The 19,263-nt window shown below is 28.5% G+C and overlaps 1 protein-coding gene across 2 annotated transcripts in view; it reads left to right on the top strand.

Moving 5' to 3' along the window:
- The window catches only part of LOC129916614 (ubiquitin-conjugating enzyme E2 W), a 42,257-nt gene extending 23,522 nt beyond the window's left edge, over positions 1-18,735 (top strand). The window contains exons 2-6 of one of the 2 annotated variants that reach the window (XM_055996662.1): positions 5,365-5,647; positions 9,290-9,381; positions 9,491-9,593; positions 9,661-9,892; positions 17,894-18,735. In XM_055996662.1, the coding sequence (XP_055852637.1) occupies positions 5,531-5,647; positions 9,290-9,381; positions 9,491-9,593; positions 9,661-9,892; positions 17,894-17,907 (558 nt within the window). In that variant the 5' untranslated portion in view covers positions 5,365-5,530 and the 3' untranslated portion in view covers positions 17,908-18,735. The remainder of the gene's footprint in view (positions 1-5,364; positions 5,648-9,289; positions 9,382-9,490; positions 9,594-9,660; positions 9,893-17,893) is intronic. The other variant, XM_055996670.1, reaches the window with a different exon arrangement.
- The last annotated feature ends 528 nt before the right edge of the window (positions 18,736-19,263 follow it).

Below are 19,263 nucleotides of genomic sequence, written 5' to 3'. Positions count from 1 at the left end.
AACACCCTTTAATAATAAATTATTTTATAACATTTTTACTTATATTCGATAAAAAAACACCCTTTTTACCATGATATTCTTTAAACATTTAAGATTAACGTACCCATATTTTCTCTACACGTCAAAAAAAACACCCTTTCAAATGAAAAGAAATCATTTGATTTGTAATTTCCATGGCAAAAACATTTTTCATAAAGTTCGTATGGGTACTATCTATATCATTGTTTTTTTTTAACCCTTTGTTGTCCGGTGGTTACAATAAGAAATCACCTTTTAAACTTTATTTTTTTTACTTTTTATCCCATCTAAATATATCAGCAAATACCTAGCTCAGAAGTTTACTAATATAATGATATTTACTAGTGCAATGGATATATTCTTTTCTGGTACGATATTCAAGAAATATTTAAAGTTTTTTCAACGTTTTTTTTTGTAATTTTTTTGAGAAAAAAATTAATCCGGGCAACAAAGGGTTAACTTATCGTGGCTTTTCCTTATTTTCAAAAAAAAAAAAAACACCCTTTCCTCATTAAAAAAAAAATACCCTTAGACTGAAAATACTTGCATAGACAGCTTAGAATCTTAGTGCCAATGGTAAATGAAATATTTTAACCAACTTTTATTGTGATACCACTTTTTTAACATTCTGAATTTAATCTTTACTGAAAAAAACACCCTTTAACTCAAGATCATTTTGTAGACATTTTAGAGTTTAAAAAATTAAATGAAATATTAAAATTAGCTGCGTTCCTTTGGAAATATTTATCTACTTTTTATTACTTAAAGCTGCTTTGAACTACTTTTTCAGTATAGCAAAGTAGTTCAAAGTAATTTTAAGTACTAAAAAGTAGATAAATATTTCCATAGGAACGCAGCTATTATCAGCTGTTATCAGCTTTCTCATACATAACTTTACCCATAAAAAAAAGCACCCTTTGAGAAAAAATATTTTCGAAGACTTTATAGATTCCTTGTATTTCACATGAATTTTGGTTATATTTTACCTGGTGTAGTAAAAAAAAGCAACCTTCCGTTATAAATGGTGCTCAATAGAAAAAAAAAAGGTTCCACATACGCCACAGTGACCGCTTAGATTTAAATTTAAATATTTGATAAACAGTTATATCGCTGGGCAAAAATAACATATTTGACTCTCTTTCAAGTTAAATTGGATCATACTTAACATTTTTGCTATACAAACAATTTTTAATTGGTATGAGTGCTAAAAGTAAATGGCTTTCCCCCAATAAATTCACTTACAACATTATCGATTTGTTATGATTTTAAATATTCAATTAAGGACATCTATTAAATATGTTTACTTTAATTGTTATTGTTTTTGTTAACTTAAAAATATTTCAAAAATGATTAATAACAACACAAAAATTAATGAATAATATAAATATTTCCCTTTGATTTTGCTATAGGTATATCCAAAGTCCATACCAAAAAACCAAAAAAAAATCGAAAAAGTTTAAGTAAACATTCATTAATAAGCTCTTTCATAAATACAATAACTTTCTCTGGTTGTATCGAAAAGATATTGTTTTTGTTTATATTTTTGTTTTTAGTGCTACTCCTACCTAAAACTGTTCTGTATCTCATGGAAACACCAACAAACAAACAGTCCTAATAATAAACTTTGAAAGTTTATATTAAAACTGAGTATCTTCTTCTTCTTCTCCAAAGTTTACTTAGAATTGAATTTTGATTCTTTTAACTTTTTTTATTGTACAAGTATCTTATAAGACAAAGTATATTTTGAAGCTGAACTAGTTTTAAATTATTCAAAAAAGTAAATGTCAACAAAGACATGATTTTTTTTTGTTCAACTTTTTTTTGAGTCATCAAAATTTTAATTTATCTGTCATTATGTCAACAAGTGACACAAGTTTTTCTTGCATTTATATAAATGCAAATATTTAAAGTTGAATCGGGTGCAGTTTAATGTCAAGCCTTTTGTTTGATAAATGCGATTGCATTGCAAATAATTATGTAGAATTATTAGAAAAGGTTGGAAAGATCGGACAAAAATAATGAAGTTTATTTAACTAAAAGTATTTTCTTAGGGCGTAAAATTTATAAAAGGCTTTGAAAGATAAATATTATTATAACACACCTGGGTTATCTGCTGTTTACATACCTTTTTCAGATATAAGTTGATAGATTGCATGTCATCAATAAATAAATCAAAGTCGTAATTTATTATTATAAAAAAAAATATTGTATTGATTAATACACCAATTAAAGTAGGTAAATAAAATGCCCCTCATTGTTTTCAAAGGCCAAAGTGTCAAAGACAGAAAAATTAATTGTTTTGAATGTTTTTTTTTCGTACATACAAATTTTGTTTACCACAAACATATTGAATAACCTATATTTTGCTAGAAATAGTGGCTTTATTTTTTTTACAAATCTGAAACAAATTTTTACGGACACGTGGTGTATTTGGAGAACATTTTTTTCTATTAAAAAATTATTTTGGTTTTTGAAAAAAATTGGAATTGGAGCAAAAACGTTTATTTTTACCTTTACTCATTTCTAGCCTCGTCGTTTTTTATTGATTTTTACCTTATTAAGAAGGCATTCAGATTTTAAGAATTTCTTAAACACTCTGTTTTCCACGTTTTCTCCATTTTGTTATCAATTTTAAGCTTATACTTAAACTAAGACACTTTATTTTTACTTAATACATTATTAAAATTTATACTTATTTTTAAATTTTACAATTTTTTTTTACAAAAATCGGATTGGAAAAAAAATTAGCCCCTAATTTCAGTCCTTAAAAATAAACGATTCAATTAATTGGCAATATTAAATACTACTTAGAACAAAAAGCATGTATGAACTATTTTTCTAGCCTTTACTGTATTTTTTTTTTTTTTCAAGTAGGTAACATTGCATTGTGCAATTCTGGAAAATTTCATAACAACATTCAATATGTAATCTAAAAATAATAAATTAAAGTGGTTCTTGATAAAACACCAATCAACAACACATCTTCAAATGACAATTCTTAATAAAAATAAAAATACAAAAAAACTGTCATTGCATGAAAATTGACAATTAATAAATGTTTCTTGGCTTATATTTCGATATTGAAGTTAAAAATAACATTCAATGCATTGTATCGCCTCGACCAGACTCATAAAATAATAATTTTTCTTCGTCTTAGACTTCAAAGGCGCATCTCAATATGATGAAATGTTTTTGCCGTGATGATCATTATTTATTGAATTGATGCATATTGCATGTTTATTTTTTTTTTTTTTTTCCATAAAAAAGTTATAACTTGAATGCTGCAGACTGGCAGTCTACTATTTTATAATTGTCTTTGTTATTTAAGTTTTTTTCTTTCTTTTTTAATTAAGCCAATTAAACCAAGTCGCGGTGGCATTTAATTGTGTTTAGCTGTTTTTTTTTCTTTTTTAATTTGAAAAAGATCAAAATGCTAACTGTTTATAAGTTTACACTTATAACCCCACGATGATTAATAGACACTTTTAATAAATATTCATTACTTTTCACTTTTAAAGTAGGTAAATGTAAACCTTGTATCATTTTTTTTTTTTTCAGATTGATTAGATAAGATATTACAAGTTGGTTATACGAAAAAATATTTTGATTAATAGCAAGTATTTGCTTTGGAAATATCGATAACATTTTAGCTAGTTTTGGTACATACTTGAAAGTCAAAATTGTCAGAGTAACTACTATTGATTTGCACTTAAAATCGATTACCAGTTTCATATGAAAATTTGTTTCGTCATTATAGGGAATGTTATTCAACAACTATTAAAAGCAAACATTTTTCCAATGACTTCAAGACTTACACTTTTCTGTCGACTTTGAAAGGCTAAATTAAGAACTTTCTCATAGCATTTAGCTATTGGTCGGCAAAAAAAAAAAAAAAAAAAAAAAAAAAAGTCGGGAGAAAGAACTCTGTAAGGTGATTTTAATTAACTTTAGGGTGCTGAATTCAAAACTGTTTACAGATTTATTCCATCACGTCTAATTTTGGAGCTCTACTCATCACTTTTTTCGCTATAAGGTCTCAAAAACTAATTTTGAATTAAATGTTTTCTGATATTTGGTCTAAAATATATATTTTTTCGTATTATTTTATCCAAATCAGTAGTCGAAAACTGAAATTTACTTCAAATCTGCTTAAAAAAAACAACATTAGCTACGTTAACCACTAAGATTTTGAGACATAATAAGATTATATTTCAAATATCTTTTAGAAAAAAAAAATTGTAAAAAGAATAAAAATATTTAAGACGATAAAATATAGCTTTTTTGAAATTGTATACCTAAGTAGTTTTGCAATAAAAAATTTAGCGATGATGTAATTTGACGTTAATATTCAAATATTTCAAAAATGTGACGTGGCTTCGGATTCGAAATCAGCACAAACAAATTCTTTAGAAAAGTATGGTTTGGTCCAAGCTCTTTTTTCGTTGCCGAAAATTTATCTGCTTCGATGGATGAGGAACGAATTTTGGAACCGTCCAATACAAGAATTATATAATAGGAAGGATTCAAATCCTCAACTTATAAAACGAATTATGGTGTACCTCAGGGCTCCGTTTTATTTCCTACTCTGTTTGATATTTCAATAAATAACCAGTTAGAAACTTCTTATTTACTAGGATATTATTCCAATCACAGCACCTTTAATTTCTCAGCCTCATTTTTAAACCTCAATATTTGAGTTTATGTTAGATTTGTCCCCCCTTCTTTGTAAAACCTCATTTCCTGTAAATCATTTCCTGCAATTGTACTCATTTTTGTCATAAAAGTCAATAAATCACTGAAATATAGAAGACTTTATGGCATTTTTGTCAGTTAGCTTAGTTCATTTTTTTTAATTTTTTTTTTTTGTTCACCTGTTGTGCTAAAATAGTTCGCACAACAACCTCTTTATATGATAAGCTTATCTGTCTTATTGATGACAATACTAAAAAAACAACAATTTATTTATTTCAATAATACCTCATTTATCACGAAAATACATTAAAAAAAGAAAACGAGCCAATATATTTTTCCTATAAAAGCAATAAAGAATCCATTTGTAATTAAGTCATAACCATTGAAAGGGTTGCATTTTTGTTCACCCTTAACTCTCGACTTCAGTCGCGTTATTAGAATATAATAAAAAGCAAAAAAAAAAAATAATTTGTTATCAGTTAATCTTATCAGTAATTTTTTTTTCTGTGTTGATATCAGTTCATATCAGTAAGAGATTTGCACACACTTCAAGTTAAATTGAAAAAAATATAAAATAATTTTCCTCCAACCAACAACGTTTATAATAATTATTATTTTTGAATTGAACTTATTTCGTTTGTAATTAATTTCTAGTCTACCTATCGTTTGTGTTTTATTCAGACGAACAGACGTTTTGAGTTAAGAAATGGCTCTATAAAAATTAATTCAACTTTACAAAGTGATATAAAAATTATAAAACCCAGTGAACTTTATTGAAATATAAAAAAAGTGACATTAAAAAAAATAAACAGCATTAAAAATGATGAAATTATTTAAAAAGAAGGATACTTTAAAATCCGAAATAATAACAACTTCACCAACAGAACCAGTTCCAACAAATGGAAAAAAATTAAATCTAACCTGTTTGCAATTGGAAGTAAGTATCTACTAAATAAGTTATAAATGTCAAAACAAAAATTTATAGTACACATAATTGAGATTTAAAATTTTTTTAAATTATTTTAAATGTGTTTCTACCTTTCCATTACTTATGCGTATTACCTTTTAACGTATTTATCACGTGGTAGTGATTATTATAGCCATTATTTCGTCTTTACCCAAAGAAGTTCTAAAATATCTAATGAGTCATTTTTTTTTTTTGAAAGTCAAGTTAAATTTTATTGTTGAAGAAGTACACATTTGTGTTGATAAAAAACTTCCATAGAATGACGTCAAAATTCCTTGAAGCATGTCGATAGTTATGTAAATTCTACTTTGAAGTTTTTACTGAAACTCTTTTTTAATAGCATTGGGTAGAAAGTGTAGAAAATTTTGAAAAAGGTACTTAATCGTAGCTTTGGACTGATTGAGGACCAATAAAAGTGGGTGTGTTGTATAAAGACTGTTCTTTTTCTTTAATAAAATTAATTCTTCCTACTAAAATAGACCATTCGTACGTAATAGATGCAGTTAATGCTATTGGAAATTATTTAACCATTAAACGCACAATAAATTCCAATTTTTTCATAAAAATATAAAGAAAACATATCACTTACCTAATTTGGTTGATCCACTTAGAGGGCAAAATTTTTTCTTCAAAGTTTACTTACTTTAACTAGACCACTTATTGGTCCGTTCCATCTAAGTGCTAGTCACTGTTTTTGTGACCACAATTATTTCAACAACAACAAAAAATTCACTGTTCATGCACTTTAATCTCCAAATAAATTTCGAATGGCCCCGCTAACGCCTTCAAGTCCACCTTATGCATACATGCACTTCAAAGACCTTTTCAAATATACTAATTATTCCATAACATCACTCACACTTAAAAATTGCTGTGAGTTTCTAGATTATAACACTTCAAACTCAGAACGTCAGAAAATATAGATTAGTCCCTGTTATAAAATACAATTGTTAATTTTCCTCACCCAGTTTGATATTATTGCGACTTTAGAAATAGGTACCTATGTTATAAAATTGCAAGATATTGATAAAACAAATTTGCTTGCATGACTCTTCCATTTTGTACCTAATTATTTGTCATAAAAATACAATTATAGCTAAGACATGGAATGTGTATTCTAAATTTTATCAATTTGTGTTCATAAAAGTTTTTAAATTGTAATTACACATATCAAAAATCTTCACACTTGAAAAATGACAAATTTTGTGTCATTAAAAATTTGAAATTTACAATTTGTGGTGGCACTTAATTAGGTTTAATATCAAATGTGAAAAAGTGTGAAAAATCATACGGTCACGAAAATTTTTGAATTCTATTGTTTTGCTTCTAATTCGAATAAAACATATTTTTTAACAAATGACGAACCCTTTGCACTTTAATTTCATTTATTATTAATACTATATTAAAGAAATATTACTTAAAGCTTCATGAAACCAAAATAACAATTCATTTTTTCATCGATTTACTTGATGTACCAAAAAGCGAAAACATGAAAATGGTTTAAATATCTGTGTAGTTATTTTTTAATAAATATTATTATTAAATTTAACCTTAAAGACTCCAATCTTCCAAGAGTCCGATACTGTTTACAAAATTATTTGAAGTACTTTGCCCCAAGCTGCTTTAATTACTGCAATTAGGCCTTAATTGTGCTTATAGTTTGTACCTCATCGATTACAACAACAAAAAACCTTCAAACATTTTTAATAACATAGAAATCAGGCAGATACACCAACCAGGACAATATTAAGTTCAAATGATAATTCGTTGCTGAATATGCATTCCCATGAATTTTTTATTTCAGCGCAATCCTGTTGCATATACACAATACAAACAAAACTATGTCAACAATTTCGTTGGAAACAAAAAATAAATACCCTGATTGAAGAATTGTTGACATTGGTACTCGTACCATTATTTTACATTATTATTATTATTACATTATTTTCATCCGAAAGGACATTTGTTGATAATTTGACAGCCGCTTTAATATTAATATTTCTTGTAACCTGACTTCATTCGTTGTATTTCTTAGATTAAGAAGACCCTACAGATTTTATTTTCTTCCTGCATACAAAAAGTACGTATGGCTAAAAGAAATCTCTTAAATCACGTGATGCTTTAAGAAAATCTCCAGTAAATATTTGTATTGACAAAATAAGACAACAGTGCGTACGTGATGTTACAATTTTCTTCCTTCAGTACTACAATGTATTTGTTCAATATACATATGTACTAGTATAATACCTGAACTTTGTTTTCTCACATTTTGTTGCAAAAAGTATAATAAATTGTATGCCAGATAAGATATCTTTTTTTTTTTTGTTTCAATTTTACTTCTTATCTAGTTTCGAAAAAACCACAAGATTGCGATTTGTTTGTTTGCATTAAGAATGGTATTATTTTTGTTTTATCATACAAAATTATTTACGATAATGTTTTTTCACTTTGTTTCCACTTCCAGCCTATTGCGTTAATTAAATAGATTTCAATGGAAATACATATATGTACGTCTACCTACGTATTAATTATATTAAATATTTCCTTTCAAAACCACTATTCGGAATTTTTTGTCGCTATACCATGATAAAGTCATCAATTACATTTTCAAATATTATGGTTTCGGTGATTTTTTCGCCCAAAAAAGATCGATCTTTTCGACTGAAGATTAGCCTAATTGAAATTACCTCTATATTACTGATATTTTTTTTTTCTAAGGTGACTTCATCACCAAGCAACCCAACCGCGCGACACTCGGTCTAAGACCTTTGTCTAGATGTGAATGATTCCCATAATTCGAATGACAAGCTTTATCTTTTAACATGATCCAATCAAGTGCCTAGGACTCTATTATTGGTCTCAAACAGTATGATTGTCTGCACCCGTACGCAATAATAAAATACATATCAAAGACACAAATCTTCTTCACTGAAAAAAGATTTACCAAAGTACAGATTTCAAAGATAGCTGGTTCAAAATGCTTTTGTATTACCAGACAAATCACACGAAAACGTTTTTTTTTTTGCGTTTAAGATTTGAAGGAAACAATTTAAAAATAGTTACACCCCAACGCCCTCACGTCCATGATACCCAATATTCACAAACCTAGGCAGACTCCGCATAAATAAGAACAGCGGGTTCTTTCTCTTATATGGTATCTTTCTTCAAAACCTATTCCACGTTTCTACTCCTCGAATCCTAAGCTATCAATAAAAGCTCTTTATCAAATGTATTCATAATCGGAATGTTTTTTCCCTCAATAAATCGACTCTCAATAAAATATTGGTAGGTACTTTGGATCTACTTTTTTTTCTGCAACCCTGATAATAAGCTTTTCACTATCAACGTGAACGATACTTACAACTTGCATTATTCGTATCATTTCATTACTTCTCAAGCAATGAATTTTCTCCAAGCCCTTAGTCTCTCAATTTCTTACTTCTTATTCTAATAACAAATATTTTCACCACAAATTGAATGGTTCTTAAACATGATTAAGAAGTAATCAAATTTTATTTCAGTATCGTCCTTAGCTTGTCTTTGAACAAAATTCTTTAAACCTAGAAAAAACATTTATACTCACATTTTTTGTATTTTCTTTTTTATTTCCAGCGCAGACTACATAAAGAACTGATGTCATTGATTAAGGAACCACCACCAGGAGTTACTGTCGATGCCGAGAGCATAAGTCAAAATTTAGCCGAGTAAGTTAAAGGATATTAACTACACATTCTTAGAATAACACAACACACATTGAACATAAATGATATATTTATTCTTATGGCTTCTTTTCTGTTTTTTGTTTTTCTTTAGATGGAAAATCAATATTGAAGGTTTTGAAGGAACCTTATACGAAGGCGAACACTTTCAACTGCTATTCAAATTCAATAACAAATATCCATTTGATTCGCCTGAGGTAAGCCAATAAAATAGTTAAGCTCGAGGAAATGAATTTATAAATGCAATTTTTTTCTATTGTATAGGTAACATTTATTGGATCAAATATTCCAATCCATCCGCATGTATACTCAAATGGTCATATCTGCCTATCTATTTTGACTGATGACTGGTCACCGGCATTATCGGTGCAATCTGTGTGTCTTAGTATAGCTTCAATGTTAAGCAGCTGTCGTGAAAAGAAACGACCTGCCGATAATACACTTTATGTTAAAACGTGCAATAAAAATCCTAAGAAAACGAAATGGTGGTATCATGGTGAGTTTTGTTTTTGTTCTATTTTTTAATTTAATTAAATTTTTTAATTTAATTTATTTTTATCAAATTTTCTTTTTGATTATCTCTAAAAGTTGTCTTCTTCATAATAATTAATTTTTTAATTAATTTGCAATATGTTATCCGATACTGCGTTTATTTGTTCGCATAACTTTAAAATATAATGAAATTTGATTAAACCTTTGTATGCCTCTAGCGAAAAATTAACAAAACCTTCCAGAGTCTCATTGCCATAAATAAGTGCATCTCTGCTTAGCTTTTCGGACTCGTTGGTAAATTTTAGGTCACTTTCATTAGTACAGATTAATTATTACAAGCACACAAGAATGGTTTAGAGTTGTTAGTCACTAGGCCTTGCTCCTTCATGGGGTGTCGTGCCACAAATTATTTAAAACTAGCTTACCCGTGCGAGACTTCTCGCATGCTTAAATAAAAAGAAAGTATAGGTAGGTAGGTACAAATGTAAATGCAGAGTGTGTTTTTTAAAAAGTCGAGAATTACTAAAAAACTTGTGTTTATCCCATTTAAAATACATTGGATTAGCCCCAGTTTAAGTTAAACAGCTATGAATATGGCACATTAAATTTAGCAATTCTAGGTTCCCTAAGTTGTACATACATTTTATAATTAACTCTATTTCAAACAGGTTGCCGCAACTAATATCTCAAACTTGGTCAATTTGAAGAACTTGAACCGATGTTGAATCATGCATTCACCACCTTAAATCGTCAATAAAAAAATTGTTGAACGTAAGGTTTCTGTCTGATTCTTACATCCGACAATTTTTCCTTTGACGATTTTTCTTTGCTGTTGTATTGGGCTTTTCCAAAAATTATCTTAGACCCATTTAATTCACACTCCATTAAATTTTATATCGCTATTCAAAAGTGGAAATTTTAAAATTCGTATCTACCTACGTGATTTAATTGTTTTTCATTTTTAATAGCCACTTATCATATTTTAGCCTAGGAAGTACCTTAACGGACCTAACACCCCTATTACGATTGTCAACTATCAATTGATAGTTGATAAATACTGAAATTTGATGTTTTAAAATCGAAATGGGGGAAAACTGGTCATTTTTTTAATGGATCTTTTCAGTTACATTTCACGGTTAGCATCATTCTTCGTTTTCAAATTTTTTTCAAAGCAAATAAGAGATCGAATTTTTTTTTAACAACTATAAATTCTTTGCTTCCGGCTACAAAGAGGTTAAGTCACAAAATTGCACTTTCGGGTTTTGATGAAAAGAGAATCAAAAACATAAATTTAGAGTAACTCTTTCTTATAAAAATAAGAGGATCAATGCTCAAAAATTCATCGATTTTCAACTTCAATCGGATTTTCTGGTAAACTATCATTTATGTAAGTCCTTTTTACCCAGGGGCAAAGAATTGATAGTTGACAATCGTAATAGGGGTGCAACACTTACGCCCCTATAGCACGCAAAGAGCAAATGAAGGGTCTAGGGGAAAAACGGCACATGTCCACTTTTTGTCAAAAATAAACGAATGATGAGGTCTTTGTAGTATTTACTGACCACTATCTGATGGCATCCTTACTTTTATAAAACAAATTTAAGCCTTGCTGAAAAAATAAATAAATTGTGTGCTTTAAGTACTAAGTTGTATGGAGAACAAAATTTAAAAATGCATTTTTCTCGAAATGAGTTGGAATGGACTTGTGCTGTTTTTCCCCTGGAGCCTTTAAATATTCCGGCCTTTTTCTTATGTACATTATGTATATACTATATATGTACATACATAGGTACACTTCCCAGACTTTTCCTGGCAAATGGAAGATGAAATGTTCCTACGGAATATGTTCATACATATCGTCCCGTTTCTGCTTGAACCTCGTAAGTACATTTTTGTTTAAGATTTTTTTTTCTGTTAAAATTTGCTCTAGAACTTAAAAAAAGAATAGATACAAAGGTTTTAGTTTAGAAACAACTCAATCAATATGTCATAAACATAACTTGATTTCCTTTTGTTCAATTCATAATTTTAATTTTTAGAAAAATGTATATTTCTTTTAAGAACAGAACAAAATTTGCTATGTAGATACGTGGTTCACGCAGAAACGGGACGATATATGTACTTACAAAAAATCTTGAAAAAAAAACCATAGGTGTGTTTTTTTGTTTATCTATGGGCACGTTCAAACACCTATCGGATAGGCTATCTGGGATACCCGTATCTGGAATATCTTTTTGAACAAAGAGGTATCCAGATAGCTTGCCCAAGCAGCTACTAAAAAAATATGTAAATATTGAGAAGAGAAAACTTTTTCTTTTGAGCAAATTACATTTTTTTTTATTGTTGAGAAGTACTTGCACAATCGCTTTGACTTTATTTCTTCCAATTTTTATTTATTTTGAAGCTGAATAATCGCCCGAAAAGTAATCAAAATAAAAAAAAGCCAAATGTATATCAGCTGATCACTTTGATACCTGAGGTATACCAGAAATTCTGGGATACCTTCAGATTATTTTTTGACAGAAAATGGTTCGTTTCCTTGCTAATTTTTAACATTGTTTACAACAACAAAAAGCTATCCGATAGCTTTATGTTAGCTCTTTGAACGTGCCCTATATTGATTTTTGAAATCCATGCAAATATTTGACACCACTGTACATAAACTTTGGCAGCTGTCTGTCAGAAAAGTCGCTTTTGTTTTTTTAATATTAACTCCGCAGTGGAAGGCCATTACATCCATGATGGATGCAAACAAATTTTTTCACAAAAAAAAAAAAAAACAAAAACCATAGCATGGCATCCATTTTGGATTCAAAAAATTTCACAAAAAACCAAAAATCAAAACTGACAGTTCTGATTCTGAAAAAAAAACAGAATTTCTCTTCTGGTTTTAAAAACAGAATCAGAAGCAGAATCACTCACACATTCATAGATTTAAATGTTAGCAGTACAAAATGTTTGCAGCACAAAAACAAATGAAGTTTGGCGCGATTACACATATATGTGGCACATGTTAAACTTCAGATTCTTCGGAATAAAAAAAAACTGTTCAATTGGGATTCTGAATCGAAGAACAATTCCGGATTGCCAATTAAAAACGCCATTAAACGTTTGTTATTGTTTTGTTTCTGGCGGTGTTTTTTTTTTCATAAAGGGAAATTCCAAAAACTATCTTTGTCTTTTCCTTTTCTAATTTGACATATCTCGGCAGGGAAAATGTAAACAAAAAACATATTGTCACACACACTTACAACAAACACTGTGTGTTCGAAATCATTTAACCACAAAAACTTTTATATTTCGCGATTGTTTTCAAATTTAAAGTTTTTATTTCCGATTAATTAAAAAAAATTAATTAATTTTACATATTTATTTTGGAAAACACGAACTAAATTCACAAAACTCTATCACAATTCGCGCCTCCTTTTGTTTGTTTATGTCTTCACCATCCCAGCTATAGCTGTACATTTTTTTTTTCTTTTTTTTCTGTTTTCTTTTGACTATTTTCTTATACTGACAATAGGGAAGTTCGAACATTTGTCCTTGTCTTCTCTTTCTATTTACAGTTACCATTTTGACGTTTTAAACTCGGCGAAAATCAAAACAAACCAGCAAAAACAAACCAACAAAACAAAAAAGCAAAAAATACAGCATAGAAATATATTTTAAATTCCGTAATTTTTTCGATTTTTAGACACTAAATTAAGTTATAGTAGAACGTTACTACCAAAAAAACACTTGAAATCGATTTGTATGAGTTTTTTTTACAAACAACAGTTCTTTAAAATTGCGCGCGTCCTTGAAAAATTTGGTTTGTTTTGATCTTCACCCAGTTTAGGAGATATTTTTTTCTATTTTCTTTTGTTCTTTTGGTACTGACAGATGAGCGAAATTCCGAATCTAGGGAAGTTCGAACATTTGTCCTTGTCTTCTCTTTCTATTTACAGTTACCATTTTGACGTTTTAAACTCGGCGAAAATCAAAACAAACCAGCAAAAACAAACCAGCAAAAACAAACCAACAAAACAAAAAAGCAAAAAATACAGCATAGAAATATATTTTAAATTCCGTAATTTTTTCGATTTTTAGACACTAAATTAAGTTATAGTAGAACGTTACTACCAAAAAAACACTTGAAATCGATTTGTATGAGTTTTTTTTTACAAACAACAGTTCTTTAAAATTGCGCGCGTCCTTGAAAAATTTGGTTTGTTTTGATCTTCACCCAGTTTAGGAGATATTTTTTTCTATTTTCTTTTGTTCTTTTGGTACTGACAGAAGAGCGAAATTCCGAATCGTTGGAAGTTCCCCACTGAATTTATTTTAAAGATCCTGTCAAAAGCGATGAACACTTCCACTTTCCAATCATTTTGGAAACATTTTATGTAGAAGTGTTCAATGATCTGAAAGAATAATTAAAATAAAGGTAGGACCGCACTTGATGTTGAAGGAACTACGCTAAGTACACCAAAGTAAAAAATAAGCAAAATATTTTGTATCTTTCATTGGTTATCGGAACTACACTATGTGGAATATAATTATTCCTATCAAAATATCGTATTATGTGATAAATGAATAAAATAAATCAATTATTTGTATTTGACGAATTCGACGGAAGAAATAGCCCAACTTTCTACTTTTTCATCTGTCGTATCCTTTGACATATTGGTTGTCAACAATAGATCAGTTCGATTTTCTGTTTCGGAGTGCACACTGGGGAATTTCAGAACTAAGAACTGTGTTCTTTTCTTTTCTGATTTTATGAATTGTGAACTTTAGTTGTTTATTTGTGAAGAAAATGTAATAAAAGTAACATTTAATGATATATCTAATAAACTATATCAATTAAATACTAAAATTCTGTTGTAGAGTTCAATTTTACTATGCCAAAGTCATATCTACAAATGATAATCTGTTATTAAAAATTGTTTTTAACTGAAGAGCAAGTACATACATAAAGTCCAGTAGCGTATTTTATTAAAAAAAAAGAACAACGATAATAGTTAACAATTTCTTGCATCAGAACTTCCTTAGTGCACATTCATCGAGAAAATATCGAACACACCTTGGAATTTAAAGTGAGCTGTCAAAAAGCAATCCGTCATGCAACGTTTTCTTTGGGTCACCCCTTTCTGTCCCATCCTTCAATTTCAACGGATTAATTGACACAACGGGTGGAACGGATTCTATGGGTTGGGGCCTTTAATTTCAAATTAATCTTTCGATCCATTTTACCTCGATGAGGATTTGCAATTTACCATTAACCATTTGACATTCAAAATGAAATAGTTTACGAAAATATCTTATTTGGATTTTAGTGAAAACATGATATAAGGCACTTAAATACAAAATAAAACTTTTGAGTGATCTTTTTTTTACGGAGGTTGACTACCCAGAACCTCAAAAGTTGGCATTTTCAATTTGTGTGCCAAAAATGAAATAAAAATGTATAACTAATGTTACATGTAACAGGGCTGTTTAGGTACTGCCTAAAACAGAAATAATTCTCCTTTTTTCAACTTTTTTAACCCAATTCCTGTTTGATTAGACTGAAACTGTGTAGTTTTTTTTTTTACAAAAAAGAGAGCCCCTCTTCTTGCAAATTTCTGCCCAAAAATTTCTTCGGACAAAAGTCTGAAATCTTTCAAAAGCTAGTGCCTTCTTTTTTTTCTTTTAATAAATGATAATTTTGTCCTAAAAGAGTTTGCGTACTTTTGCACAATTTTTTCTTTCTCTAAGAGGATTTCATCCCCACTTCTAAAATTTGACAGGTTTCATATTTTTGTCCAAACTTATCTGCAATTTGTTTGTATAATAATGCTTAAAATGTTAACCATCAGAATTTTTAAGAAAATCGGAGAATTTACTCGCCTAATGAACGCCCCTGATGATACGAACTAATGATATACGAACACCCCTAATGTGAACAGGAACACGCCATGTCAAACATTTCCAAATTCATTGGAAAGTGGTAAAAAGTCATTTTAAAATTCATTTTGGCTGGAATATTATTTTTTAAACAAATTAAGATTTCTTAAAAATTATAAACATTTAAATATTTATATTTTGCCAGATTCTGGCGGCAGAAATTCGCCTTTTTTTAAGATATAATTTATTAAAATCTGTTCGGTGTAAGTCCCGGTAAAGGGTGTTCGACAACCGTAATAATATATATGATTATTATTAAAAATACGTTAAAGCTTATCATCTGCACACTTATTCTCTAAAGATTCATAATCAAGTGACAGAGCAAGCATTCGTCTTCTTCTTCTTTTGCGTAGTGCAAATACTTGAGTTGAAAAGTCAGTAGTCAGAGTCCATTGAATTTCTACAATTTCATTCTTCGGATTTGCACGTAGCACATTGTTTATCACCAAATTATTGCTGATTCAGTTTTGGACTTCAAATTCATCGAAAAACCCTTCGGTTCGTTCCAAATACGAACCCTTCGGTTCGTATTTGGATTTAGCCAATGTTGCTTTCGTAACGAATAAGCGTGTCTCACAAATCAAAGTCTCTAAGCGATCAGAGATTTAAAACCAGTCCAATAAATTTCTCCATTTTCATTCTTCAGAGTTGCGCACAGCACATTTCTTATCACCAACAAAAAATAATCAGCCTCTTTTTACTATTTGGGTTAATGATTCATTCAATTTGCTTTCTTTCTATTGAGTGCAAAATATTACCATAAATTGGATGACAATTTGATAGCGCTTTATTGGGTTTAAAAATAATAATCTTCGAAAAGAGGACGAAATTTTGCAACAGTTCGATAGCATTACACAATTTGTTACTCCGGTTTCGGAAACGGCTTTAAGAGATTTGAACATACTGGTGCGAGATTGTTCGAATCCATCCAATCGCTATGGGTCTATGGACCTAACAAAAACGAATGGGGCATCGTTGTTGAGTAAATTTATGTTCGAGCTTTTAGAATTGTCCTCACTTATGATTAAAAACTCATTGGACAAATTTTGCAAATGCTAAATTTTAATCTATCGAATGTTGCTTTGATAATAGAAACTTATGTATCCCAATTCCCTTTCGAGATCAATGTAAAACGAGTGTTCATCGAAATGCTATTGGATTCGATATGACATAATTCACCTCTTTCGGTATATCTTCAAGATATTCTTTTGTTCGCTTTTTAATATTTTTTTCTTATTATAATGGCAGACCGAGAAAGCTTTAGAAATATCTCTGCATCACATCTTATTTCTTCGAAAACTTAACGTTGTTTACTCCTTTGCGAATTATTTCTATGAAATTTACTTTCTCTCTCAATTAGTAATTTTAAAATAAAAAAAAAAAAACTTATCAATAGAAAAAGTGCCAAAATCACAAAAGATTGATTTACTTCGAAAGAAGTTAAATTCTATATTGGATTAAAAAAATTGGACTCAGCTTACATTACAGTAGCGTTTTGGTTTGAAAAGAACTGTACGATACAAAATGCGTGACGAATTAATTCCAAACTCTGTTGGTGGTAGTGATAGAAACTCTTCAAACTTTGTGCAAAGTATTCAATCAATAAAACTTGATTTTTGAAGACGGAAGCATTGAAATTTGATATAATTTTTAATTTTTGAACAATCAAAAACCTGAAATCCGATCATCAGACTTCTTTAATCTATTTATTTATGGTGCTTAGTTTAGCAATTTTTAATTTTTCTTAAAAAACTTTTTTCGTCACACTTGAAGTTTGAAACCAGACCAAGTTAGTTTGAGGGAACACAGTAGGGGTACATACTTCTCTACCTCGCCTGCATGTTTTGCTGCAAACAATTGTAGGTTTTAAGCTCACCCATGCATAGAGTAGCATTTCTACTAGCTCCTTCAAGTATACTATTCTTATTCGCATCTCTCTTGTTTTCATTGCTCCATAACTATTTATTACCAGCGTTTTCGTTTACTTCAATTCTGTATAATTTTATCTAAATTTAAATTTTTTTTTTCTGTTTCCAATAATTTTGATTAACGAATTTTCTTTTTTTTCTATTTTCAGATGATTCAGTGTAATCAAGCTTATTCCCCAGCCGTTCCCTTTTCTGGAAAACAATATGGTTTCCCCTGAGATAACATAAATTTTCTAAAACAAAAAAGTCTTCGAAGATTTTCTTGTTCAAATACTAAAAATACAACAAATACAAAAAAAAAAAAATAAACAAATTAACTGTTGAGAACTAAGCTTCGAATTTCAATTATTGTTTTATCGATAATTTTGTCTGTATAAAAAAAAGAGAGCAACCCTCTTATGTATTATTGTTTAGTGTCTAAAAAAAAAACTTTTCTGGCGATTATATATGATATAATTTATTTGTAATTCAATCCACAAAAAAATGTTATTGATAAGATTCTCTTTCAAATCAATATCAGTGACGCAATCAACAAACCCAAGTGAGTGGAAAAAAACATAAACAAAAGTAAATTTAAAAAACAAAATGTGAATCTGTTTGGCCTTAAATCAAAAGTAAAAAAAAAATAAAAAAAAAAACAAATATTTAAATAGAAACAAAAATATATCAAAATATATAAAAAAAGTCCATATAAAAAGAAATAAATTATTTATGAACAAAAAAAAAATAATAACTACAACAACAACAAAATAAAAAAAAAAAAAACATTCCAATAACATCGGAACCACTTATAGGTATATTAGAAATTATTCTACTTCTGATGCGTTGCTCTGCTAAACTTTCTAACTCTAATTTACAAACACAAAGCAAATCTATTACATATACACACACAAACACCACACTGAATGATCTCCTTCTCTATTTTTATTGTATACTATAATACAATAAAACAAAAAAATAAAATACAAAATCAGCAAAAAAAAATAGGAAACATAAAAAAAAAATTAAATAAAAATTTACATATTTTTTACAAAAAATTCTTTCAATATTCAAAAATCTATGAGAAAGGTTTTTAAAATCTTTTTTATTATTAAAAATATTTTTAAAAAATCTTAATATTTTTAAAATAAAATATAATCGAAATTGTTTAAAATTTGTTTAAATTAAACACACGAGTCAAATTTCATGGATGGTAAATATATTTAATTTGTTTTAATTTTTTTTTATTTTATTTTAGAAAAAAAAACAAAAAAAAAATATTTTACAAAATGATTATTATGTATTAAGCTTAAATTTTTTTGTTTAAGAATTTAAAATAAAATAAAATTTGTATAACAAAAATAAACAACTGGATGTGAATGTTTGTGAATTACAAAAAATAAAGTTATAATTACCTATGTATTGTATATCGTCTTAATTATATTTTAAGTAGTTGTTAACACAAATCGTATAAAATAATAATAATAATAAAAAAAAACTATTTTAATCGTAAAAATCTCTTTTTTTTTTAATTTTGCAG

This window comes from Episyrphus balteatus, chromosome 1, assembly GCF_945859705.1.
Source record: "Episyrphus balteatus chromosome 1, idEpiBalt1.1, whole genome shotgun sequence".
NCBI classification, from domain to species: Eukaryota; Metazoa; Arthropoda; class Insecta; order Diptera; family Syrphidae; genus Episyrphus; species Episyrphus balteatus.
Note: the sequence above shows the minus strand (reverse complement) of the source record. Positions and strands in the feature narration are given on the sequence as shown.